General features: G+C 44.8%; 1 protein-coding gene across 4 annotated transcripts in view; it reads left to right on the top strand.

Moving 5' to 3' along the window:
* usta (uronyl 2-sulfotransferase a) overlaps positions 1-18495 on the top strand; it is a 150211-nt gene that overhangs the window by 82281 nt on the left and 49435 nt on the right. For all 4 annotated transcript variants that reach the window (XM_072504842.1, XM_072504859.1, XM_072504864.1 and 1 more), the window contains exon 5: positions 1009-1162. In XM_072504842.1, coding sequence (XP_072360943.1) covers positions 1009-1162 — 154 coding nt within the window. The remainder of the gene's footprint in view (positions 1-1008; positions 1163-18495) is intronic.

The following is an 18495-nucleotide window of genomic DNA, read 5'->3' on the forward strand; positions in this document are numbered from 1 at the left end:
AGCTACAGGGTCACAGTTGTGTGGAGGGAGAAGTGGTGGCTTCTTCAAATGGTCTTCAGTGCAACAGTATAAATAAGCTTTATACATGGTTCGATAGTACACAAGCGGGTGGGGTGGGGGGTGGTATAGTGGGTAGTGTCACTGGACTAGTAAACCAGAGAGCAAGGCTAATGCTCTGGGGACATGGGTTCAAATCCCGCTATTGTGGCTGGTGGAAAAATCCAATTCTGGAATTGAAAGCTAGCATCATTATAGTAAGCACGAAACTATCTTTGACTATTGTAAGAACCTATCTGGTTTGCTAATGTCCAGAAGGAACTCTGCTGGCCTTACCTGGTGACTGCAGACCCACAGCAATGTGGTTAACTGAACTGCCCTCTGAAATGGCTTAGCAAGCTACTCGGTTCAAGGGCAGTCAGCAATGGCAGCAAATGCTGGCCTTGGCAGCAATGCCCACGTCCCATAAAAGGATAAATTAATAAATTGGAGAGGGTGAAATTCGTCTTGAGAGGGTCGGTACAAGGGTTCTTTAGGCGGTGGCAACCGTTCTTAGACTTTCTGGCAGAACGATAGACATTGGTCAATGGCAGCAGCAGCTCAGGGGGTGGGGGTGGGGGGGGGGGGGGGGGGTTTACTTTATTTTTGTTTATGTTATTTACACTGGAGGGTCTGAGGGGGTGTATACACCTGTTGTCTTAAGTCGCGGTGTTAATGTTAATTTATTATTTAGGTACGGGGGGGGAGGGGTTTGGGGGGTTGCTTTTTTAGATTGTGTTTTGTACTTAACCCTGTTGGGTTCTTTTTTCTTTCTCATTTTGTTATTGATATTTTATGAAAACCTTTAATAAAAATTATTTCTTTAAAAAAAAAAAAAGGATAAATTAAAACATATTTCTGTAATTGAGCATTTAGTCTGTAGTTTTACAGACATTTGAGAATGATGCCATAAGGCATTGTATGTTTTATGTTGGTGTCTGATAGGCGATGGTTAATTATTTCTTGGCTTAGGTTTGGATTGCAGCAGCCTGTTTACATCAATATAATCAGGGATCCGATTAACCGATTTGTTTCAAACTACTTCTTCCGACGTTTTGGGGATTGGCGGTCTGAACAGAATCATCAAATCCGGACACCAGGGATGAAAGATGAGGAACGCTACCTGGTAAGTTTGTACCTTTGTAAATAATAAAGTCACAGGATTTATTTTCCTTCAATTCAAGTGCCGACAACTGCATTATTTTGTATTTATGTTTCATGGGATGTGCCATTGCTGGCTAGGCCAGAATTTATAGCCCATCCCAAAGTGTCATTGAGAAGTGGATGGTGAGCCGCCTTCTTGAAGCCATACTGTTCCTGTTGTGTAGATACACTTACAAGTGTGGTAGGGTGTTCCAGCGTTTTGACCCAGCAACACTGAAAGAGTGGTGATATAGTTCCAAGTCAGTGTGGCTTGAAAGAAAACTTGCAGGTTGTGGTATTAGCAAACCTTTGCTATGTCCTTCTAAGTAGTAGCGGTCACAGATTATGAAGCTGCTGTCAAAGGATGCTGCACAGTGCATCTTGTATATGATACACATTGCTGCTACTGTTCTTTGCTGGTGGAGCGAGTGAACGTTTAAGGTGGTGAAACGGGTGTGCCAATCAAGTGGGTTGCCTTATTTTGGATGTTGTCGAGCTTCTTGAGTTTATTTTTTGGACTTGCACTCACCCAAGCAAGTGGAGAGCATCCCATCACACTCCTGACTTGTACCTTGTTGATGGTGGGGTCAGGAGGTGAGTTACTTGCCACAGAATTCCCACCCTCTGCCTTGCTCAACAGTCACGGTATTTTGACTTTATACTTGACTAAAGTTGGGAAAGTGAAGTTTAAATAATTTTACACTGATATTCCTGCTTTGGATGTGACGTGGGGAACCATCCGTCAGGAGTTGCAGAGCAAGCCAGAGTGAATGTGAAACTGTGGTAATGGAATTGTTGAGTAATAGGAGGAGAAATGTCGAAAGTGAAGGTACAGATTAACAATGACTGCATTGGAATCCTTTAGAAACATGAGTGTGCACACATATTTAAGACTGGCAATTTTCACCCCAGGAGACTCCTCACTGATATTTTCCAGGACTGGCTGGATTCTGGTCATTCTCCAGATAATTGCCAAGTAGCAGATGGATGAATTGTAAACATTGATTGTGAGAAGACTGTTGGACATCGTGATAAGGGAATGTTTAAGAGATCTTGTTAAAGTACAAGATTTAATTAGAGACCAAAAAATCCTGGAAATATCCAACACTTATAAAGAGAAAAGAAGAGGTTAATGTTTAGTATCATGAGTATTAAAAAGTAGGTATTTTTAAAAGATTAGAACTAAAATCAGGGGAGCCAAACAAACAAATAATCCAGTCATAACAAACGAGTTAATGAATTGAATGACCTGCAAAACATTGGAAGAGCAAGGCTGAAATTAAGCCAGGACCAATGTAAAATGAAATGGAGTCAAGTGCTGGGAGAACATGAAATTACCAAAAAAAGGACTGGAAATTATGGTTGCTGAGAACATGCCATCACTGCCGATCATTCAGGCTATAGTGTCTGTGTTGGCTCTCTGAAAGTGGTACTTACTGCATTCTATTCTCTCCTACATTTTCCCCTTTTTATAAATGATTATTAATTCTCTTTACCCCTCTGTTTCTGGTAAATTTCTATGTACTAAAAAACAGCTTCTGCAGTAACAAAAATATCAGCCTCACCCTTTGGTCTTTTGATTTTAAAAGAATGCCCACCATTTACAGTCTCATTAACCAGGGAGCTGAATTTGCTTAGTCAAACTTTCAGAACTTAAAATATGTCTATAAATATCCCTTATCCTTTATTTTAATGAAGGGCGATCCAAGTTCTCCTCTAACACTTCTCATTCCTTCAATAATAGTGAAAATTGTCTAGTCCCTCTCCATTGAGCTAACATCTTTCCTGAAGTAAGGTTGGAAAAGTAGTCACAGCATTCCAACTGTGGTATAACCAATTATCTGTTTAGGTTTAGCATAACTCCTGTTTTATACTCTGATTTGTGAAAGCTGAGAACCTATTTTGTTTTAATGTACGTCCTCGTGCAGTAAGTCCTCACTTAAAGTTATATTCCTGAAAAATCATGTCTTTAAGTGAAACATCAGTTCCCATAGGAATCAATGTTAAAACTGTAGTTAGATTCTGTAGGGCCTACCTTATCAGGAAACAACAAATATTAAAAGATTATGCCCTCTGAGTTGCAATATTTTACATTGCTAAATTTCTTTATTGGTAAATGAAATAACTATAATAATTTTAAAGTTATTTTGTTTTAAAGAAAGATGTAACTTTCTATTTGCAGTACTTCCTGCTCGCCACTGGGTTCTGCTTCCCAAGCCTCCCATTCCCTGATCCTCCTTGTCTCTGCAGATACTCTTTTTCTTCACCACCCCACCCCCCCAACCCTCGAACGTGTGGTCTCACCCCATGACCCTCCAACTTGTGGCTTCACCCCATCCCCGATCCTCCAAGTTATGGCCTCACCCCCTCCCTACTCCGAGTTGTGGACACATCCCCTCCCTACCCCTCCGAGTTGTGGACACATCCCCTCCCTACCCCTCCGACTATCAATGGGGTCTTCAGGGACTTCTACGATGAACTGTACCGGCCTGAGCCCCCACTGGAGGAGGGAGAGATGGGTCGCTTCCTGGACCGGCTGAGGTTTCTGAGGGTGGAGATGGGGCAGGTGGCGGGGTTGGGGGCCCCGGTTGGGTTGGAGGAGTTGGTCAAAGGGATAGGGAACATGCAGGTGGGGAAGGCACCGGGGCCGGATGGGTTCCCGGTTGAATTTTACAAAAAGTATTCGGACCTGCTGGGCCCGCTGTTGGTAAGGACCTTCAACGAGGCAAGGGAAGGGGTGGCTCTGCCCCCGACGATGTTTGAGTGCTGATTTCCCTGATCCTGAAGCGGGACAAGGATCCCCTACAGTGTGGGTCATATAGGCCGATCTCACTCTTTAATATAGATGCAAAGTTGCTGGCAAAGATTTTGGCCATGAGGAGGACTGTGTGCCGCAGGTCATACACGAGGATCAGACGTGGTTCGTGAAAGGGAGGCAGTTGAATACTAATGTACGGAGGCTCTTGAATGTTATAATGATGCCGGCGATGGAAGGGGAGGCGGAGATAGTGGCGGCGATGGATGCGGAGAAGGCCTTTGATAGGGTGAAATGGGGGTACCTGTGGGAGGTGTTGAAAAGGTTCGGGTTTGGGGAGGGGTTCGTCAGGTGGTTGAGGCTGCTATATGAGGCTCCGGTGGCGAGTGTGGCCACGAACAGAAGGAGGTCAGAGTATTTCCGGCTACACCGGGGGGTGAGGCAGGGGTGTCCCCTGTCCCCCCTGCTCTTTGCATGGCGATTGAACCTCTGGCCATGGCGTTGAGGGAGTCGGGGAACTGGAGGGGGCTGGTGCGGGGTGGGGAGGAGCATCGGGTGTCGCTCTATGCGGATGATTTGCTGCTATATGTGGCGGACCCGGTGGGGGGAATGCCAGAGGTGATGAGGATCCTAGGGAGTTTGGAGATTTCTCCGGGTACAAGCTTGATATGGGGAAGAGCGAGTTGTTCGTAGTGCACCCAGGGGACCAGGAGAGGGAGATTGGTGAGCTCCCGCTAAAAAGGGCAGAGAGGAGTTTCAGGTACTTGGGGGTCCAGATGGCTAGGAGCTGGGGGGCCCTACATAAGCTTAACTTCACGAGGCTGGTGGAGCAGATGGAGGAGGAGTTTAAGAGGTGGGACGTGCTGCCACTCTCCCTGGTGGGTAGGGTGCAGTCAGTTAAAATGACGGTGCTCCCGAGGTTTTTTGATCCTGTTCCAATGCCTCCCCATCCTGATCCCTAGGTCCTTCTTCAGGAAGGTTAACAGGAGCGTTATGGGGTTTGTGTGGGCGCAGAAGACCCTGAGGGTGAGAAGGGTGTTCCTGGAGCGGTGCAAGGATGGGGGTGTTGGCGCTGCCTAACCTCTGTGGGTATTATTGGGCCGCCAACGTGGCGATGGTGCGTAAGTGGGTGATGGAGGGGGAGGGGGTGGCATGGAAGAAGCTGCAGATGGCGTCCTATGTGGGCACGGGCCTGGAGGTGCTGGGGGCGCGCTGCTGCCGCTTCCTCCAACGAGGTATACCACGAGCCCGGTGGTGGCGGCTACCCTCAAACTTTGGGGGCAATGGAGACGTCACAGGGGGGAGATGGGGGCCTCGGTGTGGTCCCCGATTCGGGGGAACCACCGGTTTGTCCCGGGGAGGATGGACGGAGGGTTTCTGAGCTGGCACAGGGCAGGTATTAGAAGGATGGGGGACCTGTTTGTGGACGGGAAGTTCGCAAGCCTGGGCGAGCTGGAGGAGAAGTTCGGGCTCCCCCCCAGGGAACACCTTCAGATATATGCAGGTAAGGGCGTTTGTTCGGCGGCAGGTGGAGTTCCCACTGTTGCCGCCACGAGGGGTCCAGGACAGGGTGCTGTCGGGGGTGTGGGTTGGAGAGGGGAGGATCTCGGCAACGTATCAGGTGATGCAGGAGGAGGAGCTAAAGGGTAAGTGGGAGGAGTTGGGTGAGGAGATTGACGAGGGCATGTGGGCGGATGCCCTGGGGAGGGTGAACTCTTCCTACTCTTGCGCGAGGGTCAGCCTCATACAATTTAAGGTGCTGCATAAGGCTCACATGACCGGGGCAAGGATAAGCCAGTTCTTTGGGTGCGAGGACAGGTGTGTTAGGTGCTCAGGGAGCCCAGCAAACCACACCCACATGTTCTGGGCGTGCCCAGCGCTGGAGGACTTTTGGAAGTGTGTGTTGAGGACGGTGTCGAGGGTGGTAGGTTCCAGGGTCAAGCTGGGCTGGGGGCTCACAATATTTGGGGTGGCAGAGGAGCCGGGAGTGCAGGAGGCGAAAGAGGCCGGTATTCTGGCCTTTTCGTCCCTGGTAGCCCGGCGAAGGATTCTTCTTCAGTGGAAGGATGCGAGGCCCCCAAGCATGGAATCCTGGATCAATGATATGGCGGGGTTTATTAAATTGGAGAGGGTGAAATTTGCATTAAGGGGATCGGTGCAAGGATTTTTCAGGCGGTGGCAACCGTTCCTAGACTCCCTGGCAGAACGTTAGAATATGGTCAGTAGCAGCAGCAACCCGGGGGGGGGGGGGGGGGGGTTCGTTTTTCTGGAGGGGGAGTGTATATTTGCCTTTGTGTTGATGAAGGCTGTTATTTTATTAGTTATGTATAATGGGGGGGGGGGGGGGGGGGTTGTTTTCTTTCTGTATTTTGTTGTTGATATTTTGTGAAAATTTGAATAAAAATAAAATAAACATCCCCGGGTTAATAACCTGTATCAATGTCTGGTCTGGAAGACCGTCCCACAATTCATTACATCCCGTACATAAACACCTCATCACATTTTTACAGCCACTGGCTCTCCGTCCGGGTTCCTTCTGGTTTGATGGTCGCCAGTAACGGGATGTCATCTTAGTGAGTGGTGATAGGCCGAGTCTATCGGCATCATCCGAGCCATAGTCATCTTACAACACGTATTAAGGCATCCAATGATTATACAATATACAATTATAATAACAAGTATTATCAATCCATGCATCAGGTAAAACCCCATGACCGAGCTCTGAGAGCTGACTCTGTGCTGAATCCTGCTGTAGGGTTTATATCCCCCTTCTAGTTGTACTGACTAGCAGCTATCCCCGATCCTTGTCATGTGTGTGTACGTGTCATGATTTGTAAACTGTGCACGGAAATCAATTGTAAATTCATCCATCCCGCAGACCAGTGTCGATAGATCTTTGTATTGTTCTTTCCTCAAGTCCAATCACCGTGAACCATAGCTGTCGCTACTCAGGAAGGTAACGAAGTAGCTATATCCGTGTGTTTCACTACCTCCAAGGCACCTGATTACCTTGGGGTAGCAGCACCATAGAAGCTTCCTCATGTCCCTTAGAAACAGCACACAACTCAGTCCATCAGCGACCAAAAAGGTTTTTTTATCCCTCACTGGTATTTTTTTTAAGGAAGTGCTTTCTGTTTCTCACTGGAATGGTAAATTATGACATCATGTACTAAACACTGATTATCTCGCTTTTGAATTGCAGAAGCTTCAATCAATCCTGTTTCTATTCCTGACTTCCTCACACTAACGTCTAACATTGTACTGAACCATGTAGTCTGCCAGCCCTGGCTTACATGAGACAATACTCAGTTTTCTTCAAATCCCTTTTATCCGTTATCATTTTCCTTACAGCATGGAGTGTATACTTGCCATTATTTGTTTGTTGTTTTACTTTGCAATAACACCACTTACACATTTAATACAGTCAACTTTCGGGGTTAAAACCCAATTGAATCCATACATAACAGTCCCTAACGACTTACAGGACATTTTGTCCGTAATAACTATTACACTCTCCAATGCCATATTGTTTGCTGCATTGGTCACAAATTTCCTGCCGTGGCATCAAGCTGCCAAAATTCCTAAACTATTGTCATTTAAAATGCAGGGGTTCCTCAATAGTTGCTGCCGTCTGCCGAGACCCTGAATAACTCCACCGCGTAGTACATACCCCGTGGAGACCACAGATCATCCATCAGCTAATGTCCAGTTAGAGATGTCTGACCTGAGGTTTCACTATTCAGGAATAATTTGATATTTTGATTTGTTTCTAACCCGTAAGGTTTATCTTCCGAGCTCTGTTATTTAATCCCCTCAAATATGTAGCCAATTGTCTCATTAGGTTTCCCGCCCATGCTGTCTAAAACATTCTCTGGAGTGTAGTTCTTGTTCTTCGTCTGTGTTATTTTTGCTTCATCTGAAAACCAAATAAACAGGTCAAAGGCAGAGAGGGCTCTATTTCTTAACTTGTATCTTTCTATTCTTGTTTGGATGTTCCAGAAGTGCCCTCTCCAGGACTTCCGGATTTCCTTTGCCACCATTCCCCCCTTTTTTTTCTGATCATTGACGTACATCATACGATTAAGGCCTGTTAGGCCGCCTCCTCCTATCGTTGCACCCCTGAGTGAGACTTGAAGAATCTCAAACTCCTCCTCTTTTGCTCTCTCAGTGATCCAAGCGGGTCAAAACTTTCCCTGATACATGTCGGATAGTGCTACTGCATTTACTTTAATTTCTTTAATTTTGATTACGACCGGATTTTTATGAAAGTAATTTCCAACCATGACATTTTCACTTTATCATCTGTCCTATCGATGCTGCTAACAGGTTTCAATTCCTTGGCATCCCGCTCCACTGATTACATAATACTAGTAAGTGCAGTTATCCCCTGCCACTCACAACCAAACATTCCTTTTTCCTTGTCCGAGCGGTTTGGGGATATGATCTATCCTGTGGCACGGCATCATTGCAGTGATACAGTCTCTAAACACTGTTAGGCTGATTTTACGTCCCCGGGCCATCCCAACACCTTTTAAACTACGTACTCCCTCACTAATTGGTACCACAAGTTTGTCACTTCTCCACAATCCTGCACATCCTTCCCCAATCACTTCGTCGTCAGCTTGGTTTTCTCTGCAGTAATTACAATTTATCATTATCACACCATCCCATGGTCAAAAGCTATCATGTGGTCACAAATTTCGATCATCAGTGTTGCCTGATGTTTCACAAAACAATCATGACAACTGAATTCCCCAAATTTCCCTGGGAGCCGAAGCATTTCCCCATTTCTGTTCTAAATGCAATATCAACTCACCTGAATGCTATATCTGCCATTCTCCTAGGTTTCATATGATTACTCCCTGTCCAAACTACTGGGCTACAGAACGTGCCGCATCCTTGACACGATGTTTCATTACGTTCACAATGAATCATTTAAAACTGAGGTTTTATCTATCATCCCATATTCTCAATTCCTTACTGATTATGTTTCTTCGTTTGCTGCCGATAGGTTGCCTATGGATTATAATAATCCCTGTTATTATTTAATTGGGTCGGATGTTTTAGTTCTGATACAGTTCCTTTGCTCCAGATGCCACTGATTCTCTAATTCAACTTCCCCCGTGCTGCTATCAGCTTTGATTAAAAAGTACAAATTACTTTTGCTGCTCCAAGGAAAAAGAGGGCCGGCATACTCTAGTGACCATTCTTCCATCGGTGTCTCAGTTTTCTATGCTACTCCCTGTTTCTCCACCATTTTCTTTCCTGATTTTTTTTTTAATGGATGCCCACCTGGCTTGTTCCTCGTCCTCCTTAACTTTACTACCATCCGTATATACCACCCAAGCATTTACCAACTCTGTTCTGCTAACTGATTTATCAAGTTTCTGTCCCTTTTTAATGTTATGAATAAACATTAAGGCAGGGTTTAAAAGAATAGTTTCCCATCGAGCTGTATTCGCACCTTGCTGGCACCCCTGTCTCTTGGTCAACTCTGTCAATTCTAAAAATCCAGTTGTGACATAAATTTCCTTCCCGGCTGATAATTTTCAATCTCTGCTATCCTTTTTGTTTTGGCTGCCAGACATTTCGAGATGTCCAAAATCTTTTGTTCAGTCCTTGACCAATTTCCTGTCAATGTTTGATAGGTGTCTGAGTACTGTGATTAACAAGCACCATACCATATCCATTTGCGTACAGATCAATTTAATGCTCAAATCGTCCTCTTCATGTCTCTCCTCTAATGGCCCGGATGTTGCTGCAGCTGTTTTTAACTGGTCCAAACTCCTCTTCGGCAGGAGCTAGGGAATGTGGATTGGGAGCAGCTTTTTAAGGGTAAATCCACATTTGAAATGTGGGAGTCTTTTAAGGATAGGTTGATTAGAGTGCAGGACAGATTGAACTAAAAGGGAAATGGGAAGAAGAGCGGGGGGAGGAGATCGAGGAAGGGCTGTGGGCAGATGCCCTAAGCAGGGTAAACTCGTCGTCCTCGTGTGCCAGGCTAAGCCTGATTCAGTTTAAGGTATTACACAGGGCGCATATGACTGGAGCACGGCTCAGTAAATTTTTTGGGGTGGAGGATAGGTGTGCGAGGTGCTCGAGAAGCCCAGCGAATCATACCCATATGTTTTGGTCATGCCCGGCACTACAGGGGTTTTGGATGGGGATGACAAAGGTGCTTTCAAAAGTAGTGGGGGTCCGGGTCGAACCAAGCTGGGGGTTGGCTATATTTGGGGTTGCACAAGAGCCGGGAGTGCAGGAGGCGAGAGAGGCCGATGTTTTGGCCTTTGCGTCCCTAGTGGCCCGGCGCAGGATATTGTTAATGTGGAAAGAAGCCAAGCCCCCGGGGGTGGAGACCTGGATAAATGACATGGCAGGGTTTATAAAGCTAGAGCGGATTAAGTTCGTTCTAAGGGGGTCGGCTCAAGGGGGGGGGGGGGAAGGAGGGAGGGGGAGAGAGGGGGAGGGAGGGGAGGGGGAGGGGGGGGGAGGGGAGGGGGGAGGGGAGGAGAGTAGGGGGGGTGGGGAGGAGGGGGTGGGGGGGGGGAGGGGGTGGGGAGGGGGGGGGAGGAACCAGAAGGACTCTCAGGGTTGTTAATATATACTGTATAATATGTATAGGTCGTTGCGACAGATAATTATATATTGGACTGTTAAATTATATTTTTGGAGAGTGTTACTTGTGATAAGGCAGTTGCCAATTAGGGTTAGTTTTCATTTTTGTTATTTATTATTTATTCATTTTTTGTTTATAAAATAGGTCATTGTTATTTGTGTTGTTATAATATTGTGTAAAAGATGCACAAAAGATGCACAATGTACTGTGTTGGTTGACCAAAAATTTTCAATAAAATATTTATAAAAAAAAAAGAGTGCAGGACAGACATGTCCCTGTGAAAATCAGGGATAGAAATGGCAAGATTAGGGAAGCATGGATGACGGGTGGAATTGTGAGACTAGCTAAGATGAAAAAGGAAGCATACATAAGATCGAGGCGACTTAAAACTGATGAAGCTTTGGAGCAATATCGGGAAAGTAGGACAAATCTCAAGAGATATGGACAGGGTGGATAGCAAGCTTTTTTTCAAGAGTGGGGGTGTCAATTACAAGCGGTCACGATTTCAAGGTGAGGTGGGAAAGTTTAAGGGAGATGTGCGTGGAAAGTTTTTACGCCGAGGGTGGTGGGTGCCTGGAACGCTTTGCCAGCGGAGGTGGTAGAGGCGGGCACGATAGCATCATTTAAGATGCATCTAGACAGATTTATGAACAGCGGGCAACAGAGGGAAGTAGATCCTTGGAAAATAGGCGACAGGTTTAGATAAAGGATCTGGATCTGCGCAGGCTGGGAGTGCCGAAGGGCCTGTTCCTGTGCTGTAATTTTCTTTGTTCTTTGTTCTTCACTGGTCCACCTAAAATCCCCTTTCAAAGTTTCATAAATGGGTCTAGCATAAAGACTAAAGTCTTCCACTACTGGTCTCAAACTCCCCAAAATTCCCATGATTTGCTAACCCCCGTTTCATGAAACGGGCGCTGCGATTCTCGCAGCTTTCTCTCTCATCCCAACACTGGCTTCCCCACCTGCTAATGACACTGAATACCCTAGATAGTCGACTTCGCTCCTGCCAATCTGGCATTTCTTTAACCCTATCTTAAATCTTGCTTCATTAAGTGTTTTAATAATTTTGGTCACTCTTTCAACATGTGTCCCCCTGATCATCATCTCCAATTAACATATCATCAATATATACTAAAGCCAAATCATCTTTAATCAGCTCCCTTGCTAGTGCCTGAACGTGGTTCGGGGAATTAACATATCCTTGTGGCAATTTACAGAATACGTAATGTTTAGTGCCAAAGTTAAATGCTGTTTTTTCCCTGCTGTCTGTGTCTAACGGAACACTCCCGAATCCGTTGGCTAAATCTATACCAGTTAAATAAGTTTTGCCTGCCACCTTCTCCAATGTAGTTTGTGGATTTATTAAATACCGTTTATCCTTCTCTTTTTTTTCTTTTTGTGACCTTATTTAACGCTTTGTAATTCGTTACCATTCTAAATGTACCAGCAGGCTTGCTAACTACCTGAAATGGGCTATTCGTCGATGCATATGTGACTTCTTGAATGATTCCATGCTGTTCTAACTCTTTGATCATTATCTCCAGCTCGCATTTGGCATCTCGGGTCAAGGGATATTTCTTTTAAGGCCTGTATCGGTCTCCCTGGATTGTGTGCTGGAATTGTGCGCTGATTAACCCTGTATCATTCTTTCTATTGCTAGGTTTGCTTTCCTTAACGTTATCAATTGGTTGTAATATCTTAATTTTTTATTTCTGCATCTATTTTTAGTAATCTTTTCCTGCCATCAGATTCTCATTTCCTGATACTTCAAGTAATACTCCTAATCTAAGCTCCGGTCCCATATCTTTATTCCCTAAAGCTCCGTCTGTAATGTAGTTAACATTCTAAACTTCATTTCTTCTGCTAGTGACTTTCTTTCAACTCAGTGGGCACTAAGACCCAGTGGAGCTGTGCCATATCACTTCCACCGACTACCTCCTAATACTGGTCTCATTGGTCCCCGAGTTTCTAGCCCCTTACTGCCACAATGCCCCTCTTACGGTTTGGGGTTTGGGCATCTCTAAAATGGCCTTCTTCCTTTCCACTGGGATCTTGCTTTCCCCCTGTGTAACCTTAAAATAAAGTTTAAAATTCATTATCTTTTCTATATGAAAAATCCCCGAATCTTAAATTTGTTGTGTAGTGAGTTTATAGAGAAAATACTGAAATCTGTACAAATTTTGGAGCACAGAACAAATTTTTAAATGTAGGTACAGCATGGCTGCCTCTAAAAAGGAGCCCATGCACCCTGCCCACACCGAATGCCTGGTCTTCACATTTCAATTTTAAATTCCTTTGTTCTCTTCCCCCTTTTGTTTTAAACAACCAAGACTATGCTGAGTTCAACTAATCATTTACAAATCCCAATTTATACATTTTGATTTAGCTTTTTGTTTACTTCCTGAGAATTGTGTTCTAAATAACTTCCACAATGTTAATCATTATTACTGATTTTCTAAAGAACTTTCAAATACTTACCCCATTTTAAATCTCACTTTAACTGCCATGTATACCCCTAATTGATGTGCAACTTCGTTTTGCAAAACACAACATTTTAAAAACTAGGAATACCAGAGGAAGTTCACAAATTCTTATTAAACACACTCATTCATCCACCGAGATCTCCACTCAAACAAAAGGAATTCGAAGCATCATACTTTCATTCATCTCAACCAACCGGACAATAAAACTTTGAATTTGCACGTTTTTTTCCCTTCTTCAAAACTGTAAAGTAAATTTAAACAATCCTGAAGCCTCCTCTTTTCCGATATGGTTCTGAATTTTCCAAATCTCTGGTTCCCCTCGTGGCCATTCATCTCCCAACTTTCCCCACTCATAAGACATCTCCCAAAAACAAAATCTATCTTAGCCAATTGTAATTGTACGGAATTGAATTGTCTCCAAAACATTCCATCAGCGGTCTTAACAGAATTGTCTCTGACATTCCCTCAACCCGTTAAAGAACTTAACCAAATTAAAGTGTTATTTAATATAACCAATTTTTAATTTTCAACCCACAAGCAACTGAATTACCAGGCAATATTACCTCAGTTACCAACTGAATTATTACCCCGTATTCCCGCAGTCACATTTTAACCCTCAGCCTATATCAACTGAAATTAAGTTTTCTAATCCGCCAGACTGACCTTTGATTTCGTCGAACGATCTTACCCGACCATAGGCGAGTGACCAAACCCACTTTAGACCATGAGGCAGGGGAAAACCGACGTGGTCCTTTATAATCTACTCACACCGTGGGCCCATTTCCCCTCTCTCCGTCCAAGACTGGTTTAATTCTGATTTCGCGGATAGTCGGGAATTTGTCTGAGAAATCCCACCACTGGCCACCAAATGATGAAATTGAGTTATTTCTGTCCAGTCTGGTCTCAATCAAAAGGCTGAGTTCAGATTTGTAGATATTGTTTAATTTTATTTTAAATAGCTTGCAAGCCAGACTCACTCTGTTAACCCAGGACCAACCCTGTTCCTGAGATCCCCAGAGGAAGTGAGTGAAAACAAAGCACATAACATCTTATACACATGAACATAGAATCAAGTTTCACACACGACCAAATAAGGTAACGGTGACAAATACAAGATTCTTATAGGCCCTTTTCCCACATTCCTTGATCTGGCCATTACACATTCCTCGCCTTGGGCCTCTTTCTCCCAGCATCCTTTGCAGTATCCTTTGTGCAAAGAACTGGTCCTAATAGCTACCCATCCCCCTCTCGCCATGCTTTGTCCAATCTCTTTGTTCACTCCCTGCAACCTGAATTAATGTCCATAATGCACTATGCTAACTGGTCATCCCAGTCTAATGCTCTTTTCTTTAGTTCAATTCCTCACTGTAGTCAATAAATAGGAGTCTGATGTAGGAGTCTTTGATGTTGAGTTAGTCCAAGGATGAGAGTAGGGCCAGGGAGTTCGCATCTGCTGTGGACCGGTTATGGCGGTATGCGAATTGTAGTGGTTCTAGGAATTCTGGGAGTATGGAGATGATGTGCCTCATTACCAACCTCTCGAAGCACTTCATAATGATCGATGTCAAAGCCACAGGACGATAGTCGTTGAGGTACATTTCACAACTTTGGGATATCCTAAAATGCTTCAAAGGTAACAAAGTGCTTTATTAAGTGCAGTGACTGTTGTAATGGAGGAAATAAGGCAGCCAATCTCGGACAAGATGACTTCGCAAGGAACAATTTTATAATCATAGAAGCATAGAAAATAGGAGCAGGAGTAGGTCATTTGGCCCTATGAGCTTGCTCTGCCATTCAATATGAACATGGCTGATCCTCCATCTAAACGCCATACTCCCGAACTTTCCCCATACCCTTTGATGCCTTTAGTGAATAAATCTATTTCCTTCTTAAATATATTCAGTGTCTTGGCCTGTACTGCCTTCTGTGGTAGAGAATTCCACAGGTTCACCACCCTGTGAAGAAATGTCTCCCCTTCGCAGCCTCATGGCCCACCTCATATCCTGAGACCATGTACCCTTTTTCTCGACTCTCTTGTCAGGGGGAACATGACCTCTGCATGCAGTCTGTCCAGCCCTGTGAGAATTTTATACATTTCCATTAGATCCCCTCTCATTCTTCGAAGCTCCAATTAATTCAGGCCAAGTTGACCCAATCTCTCCTCAAACAACAATTGTTCATCCCAGGAATCAGTCTGGTGAATCTTCACTGCACTCCCTCTATGGCAAGTATATCTGTTCTTGGGTAAGGAGACCAAAACTGCACATAATACTCCAGGTGTGGTCTCACCAAGGCCCTGTACAGCTTGCAGTCAAGATACTGCTGCTCCTGTACTCAAATTCTCTTGCAATGGCCAACCTACCATTTGCCTTCCTAACTGCTTTCTATATCTGCATGCTTGCTTTCAATGACAACTGTATTTGGACACTCAGGTCCTTTTGTACATCAACATTTCCCAATCTATTATCATTTAAATAATACTCTGCCATTCTGTTTCTCCATCCAAAGCGGATAACTTCACATTTATAGACATTATACTGCTTGGGTCTTTTTCAAAGTGATTTAGACAAGTTGAATGAGTGGGCAAACTTGTCTAAATCACTTTGAAAAAAAACCATTTTCTGCCTGTTAACTGATACTCAATCCATGGCAATATATTATCCCCAATTGCATGCACTTTAATTTTGTACACTGATGTCTTATGTGAGACTTCCATCAAAAGCATTAGAACATAGAACGATACAGCGCAGTACAGGCCCTTCGGCCCACGATGTTGCACCGAAACAAAAGCCATCTAACCTACACTATGCCATTATCATCCATATGGTTATCCAATAAACTTTTAAATGCCCTCAATGTTGGCGAGTTCACTACTGTAGCAGGTAGGGCATTCCACGGCCTCACTACTCTTTGCGTAAAGAACCTACCTCTGACCTCTGTCCTATATCTATTACCCCTCAGTTTAAAGCTATGTCCCCTCGTGCCAGCCATTTCCATCCGCGGGAGAAGGCTCTCACTGTCCACCCTATCTAACCCCCTGATCATTTTGTATGCCTCTATTAAGTCTCCTCTTAACCTTCTTCTCTCCAACGAAAACAACCTCAAGTCCATCAGCCTTTCCTCATAAGATTTTCCCTCCATACCAGGCAACATCCTGGTAAATCTCCTCTGCACCCGCTCCAAAGCCTCCACGTCCTTCCTATAATGCGGTGACCAGAACTGTACGCAATACTCCAAATGCGGCCGTACCAGAGTTCTGTACAGCTGCAACATGACCTCCTGACTCCGGAACTCAATCCCTCTACCAATAAAGGCCAACACTCCATAGGCCTTCTTCACAACCCTATCAACCTGGGTGGCAACTTTCAGGGATCTATGTACATGGACACCTAGATCCCTCTGCTCATCCACACTTCCAAGAACTTTACCATTAGCCAAATATTCCGCATTCCTGTTATTCCTTCCAAAGTGAATCACCTCACACTTCTCTACATTAAACTCCATTTGCCACCTCTCAGCCCAGCTCTGCAGCTTATCTATATCCCTCTGTAACCTGCTACATCCTTCCACACTATCGACAACTCCACCGACTTTAGTATCGTCTGCAAATTTACTCACCCACCCTTCTGCGCCTTCCTCTAGGTCATTGATAAAAATGACAAACAGCAACGGCCCCAGAACAGATCCTTGTGGTACTCCACTTGTAACTGAACTCCATTCTGAACATTTCCCATCAACCACCACCCTCTGTACTTCTTTCAGCTAGCCAATTTCTGATCCACATCTCTAAATCACCCTCAATCCCCAGCCTCCGTATTTTCTGCAATAGCCTACCGTGGGGAACCTTATCAAACGCTTTGCTGAAATCCATATACACCACATCAACTGCTCTACCCTCGTCTACCTGTTCAGTCACCTTCTCAAAGAACTCGATAATGTTTGTGAGGCATGACCTACCCTTCACAAAGCCATGCTGACTATCCCTGATCATATTATTCCTATCTAGATGATTATAAATCTTGTCTCTTATAATCCCCTCCAAGACTTTACCCACTACAGACGTGAGGCTCACCGGTCTATAGTTGCCGGGGTTGTCTCTGCTCCCCTTTTTGAACAAAGGGACCACCTTTGCTATCCTCCAGTCCTCTGGCACTATTCCTGTAGCCAATGATGACATAAAAATCAAAGCCAAAGGTCCAGCAATCTCTTCCCTGGCCTCCCAGAGAATCCTAGGATAAATCCCATCAGGACCCGGGGACTTATCTATTTTCAGCCTGTCCAGAATTGCCAACACCTCTTCCCTATGTACCTCAATGCCATCTATTCTATTAGCCTGGGTCTCAGCATTCTCCTCCACAACATTATCTTTTTCCTGAGTGAATACTGACAAAAAATATTCATTTAGTATCTCGCCTATCTCTTCAGACTCCACACACAATTTCCCATCCCTGTCCTTGACTGGTCCTACTCTTTCCCTAGTCATTCGCTTATTCCTGACATACCTATAGAAAGCTTTTGGGTTTTCCTTGATCCTACCTGCCAAATACTTCTCATGTCCCCTCCTTGCTCGTCTTAGCTCTCTCTTTAGATCCTTCCTCGCTACCTTGTAACTATCCATCGCCCCAACTGAAACTTCACACCTCATCTTCACATAGGCCTCCTTCTTCCTCTTAACAAGAGATTCCACTTCTTTGGTAAACCACGGTTCCCTCGCTCGACGCCTTCCTCCCTGCCTGACCGGTACATACTTATCAAGAACACGCAGTAGCTGATCCTTGAACAAGCTCCACTTATCCAGTGTGCCCAACACTTGCAGCCTACTTCTCCACCTTATCCCCCCCCCAAGTCACGTCTAATGGCATCATAATTGCCCATCCCCCAGCTATAACTCTTGCCCTGCGGTGTATACTTATCCCTTTCCATCATTAACGTAAACGTCACCGAATTGTGGTCACTGTCCCCAAAGTGCTCTCCTACCTCCAAATCCAACACCTGGCCTGGTTCATTACCCAAAACCAAATCCAACGTGGCCTCGCCTCTTGTTGGCCTGTCAACATATTGTGTCAGGAAACCCTCCTGCACACACTGTACAAAAAACGACCCATCTAATGTACTCGAACTATATCTTTTCCAGTCAATATTTGGAAAGTTAAAGTCTCCCATAATAACTACCCTGTTACTCTCGCTCTTATCCAGGATCATCCTCGCCATCCTTTCCTCTACATCCCTAGAACTATTTGGAGGCCTATAGAAGACTCCCAACAGTGTGACCTCTCCTTTCATGTTTCTAACCTCAGCCCATACTACCTCGGAAGATGAGTCCCCATCTAGCATCCTCTCCGCCACCGTAATACTGCTCTTGACTAGCAGCGCCACACCTCCCCCTCTTTTGCCTCCTTCTCTGAGCTTACTAAAACACCTAAACCCCGGAACCTGCAACATCCATTCCTGTCCCTGCTCTA

The sequence above is a fragment of the Scyliorhinus torazame genome, chromosome 1 (genome assembly GCF_047496885.1).
Source record: "Scyliorhinus torazame isolate Kashiwa2021f chromosome 1, sScyTor2.1, whole genome shotgun sequence".
Lineage (NCBI taxonomy): Eukaryota > Metazoa > Chordata > Chondrichthyes > Carcharhiniformes > Scyliorhinidae > Scyliorhinus > Scyliorhinus torazame.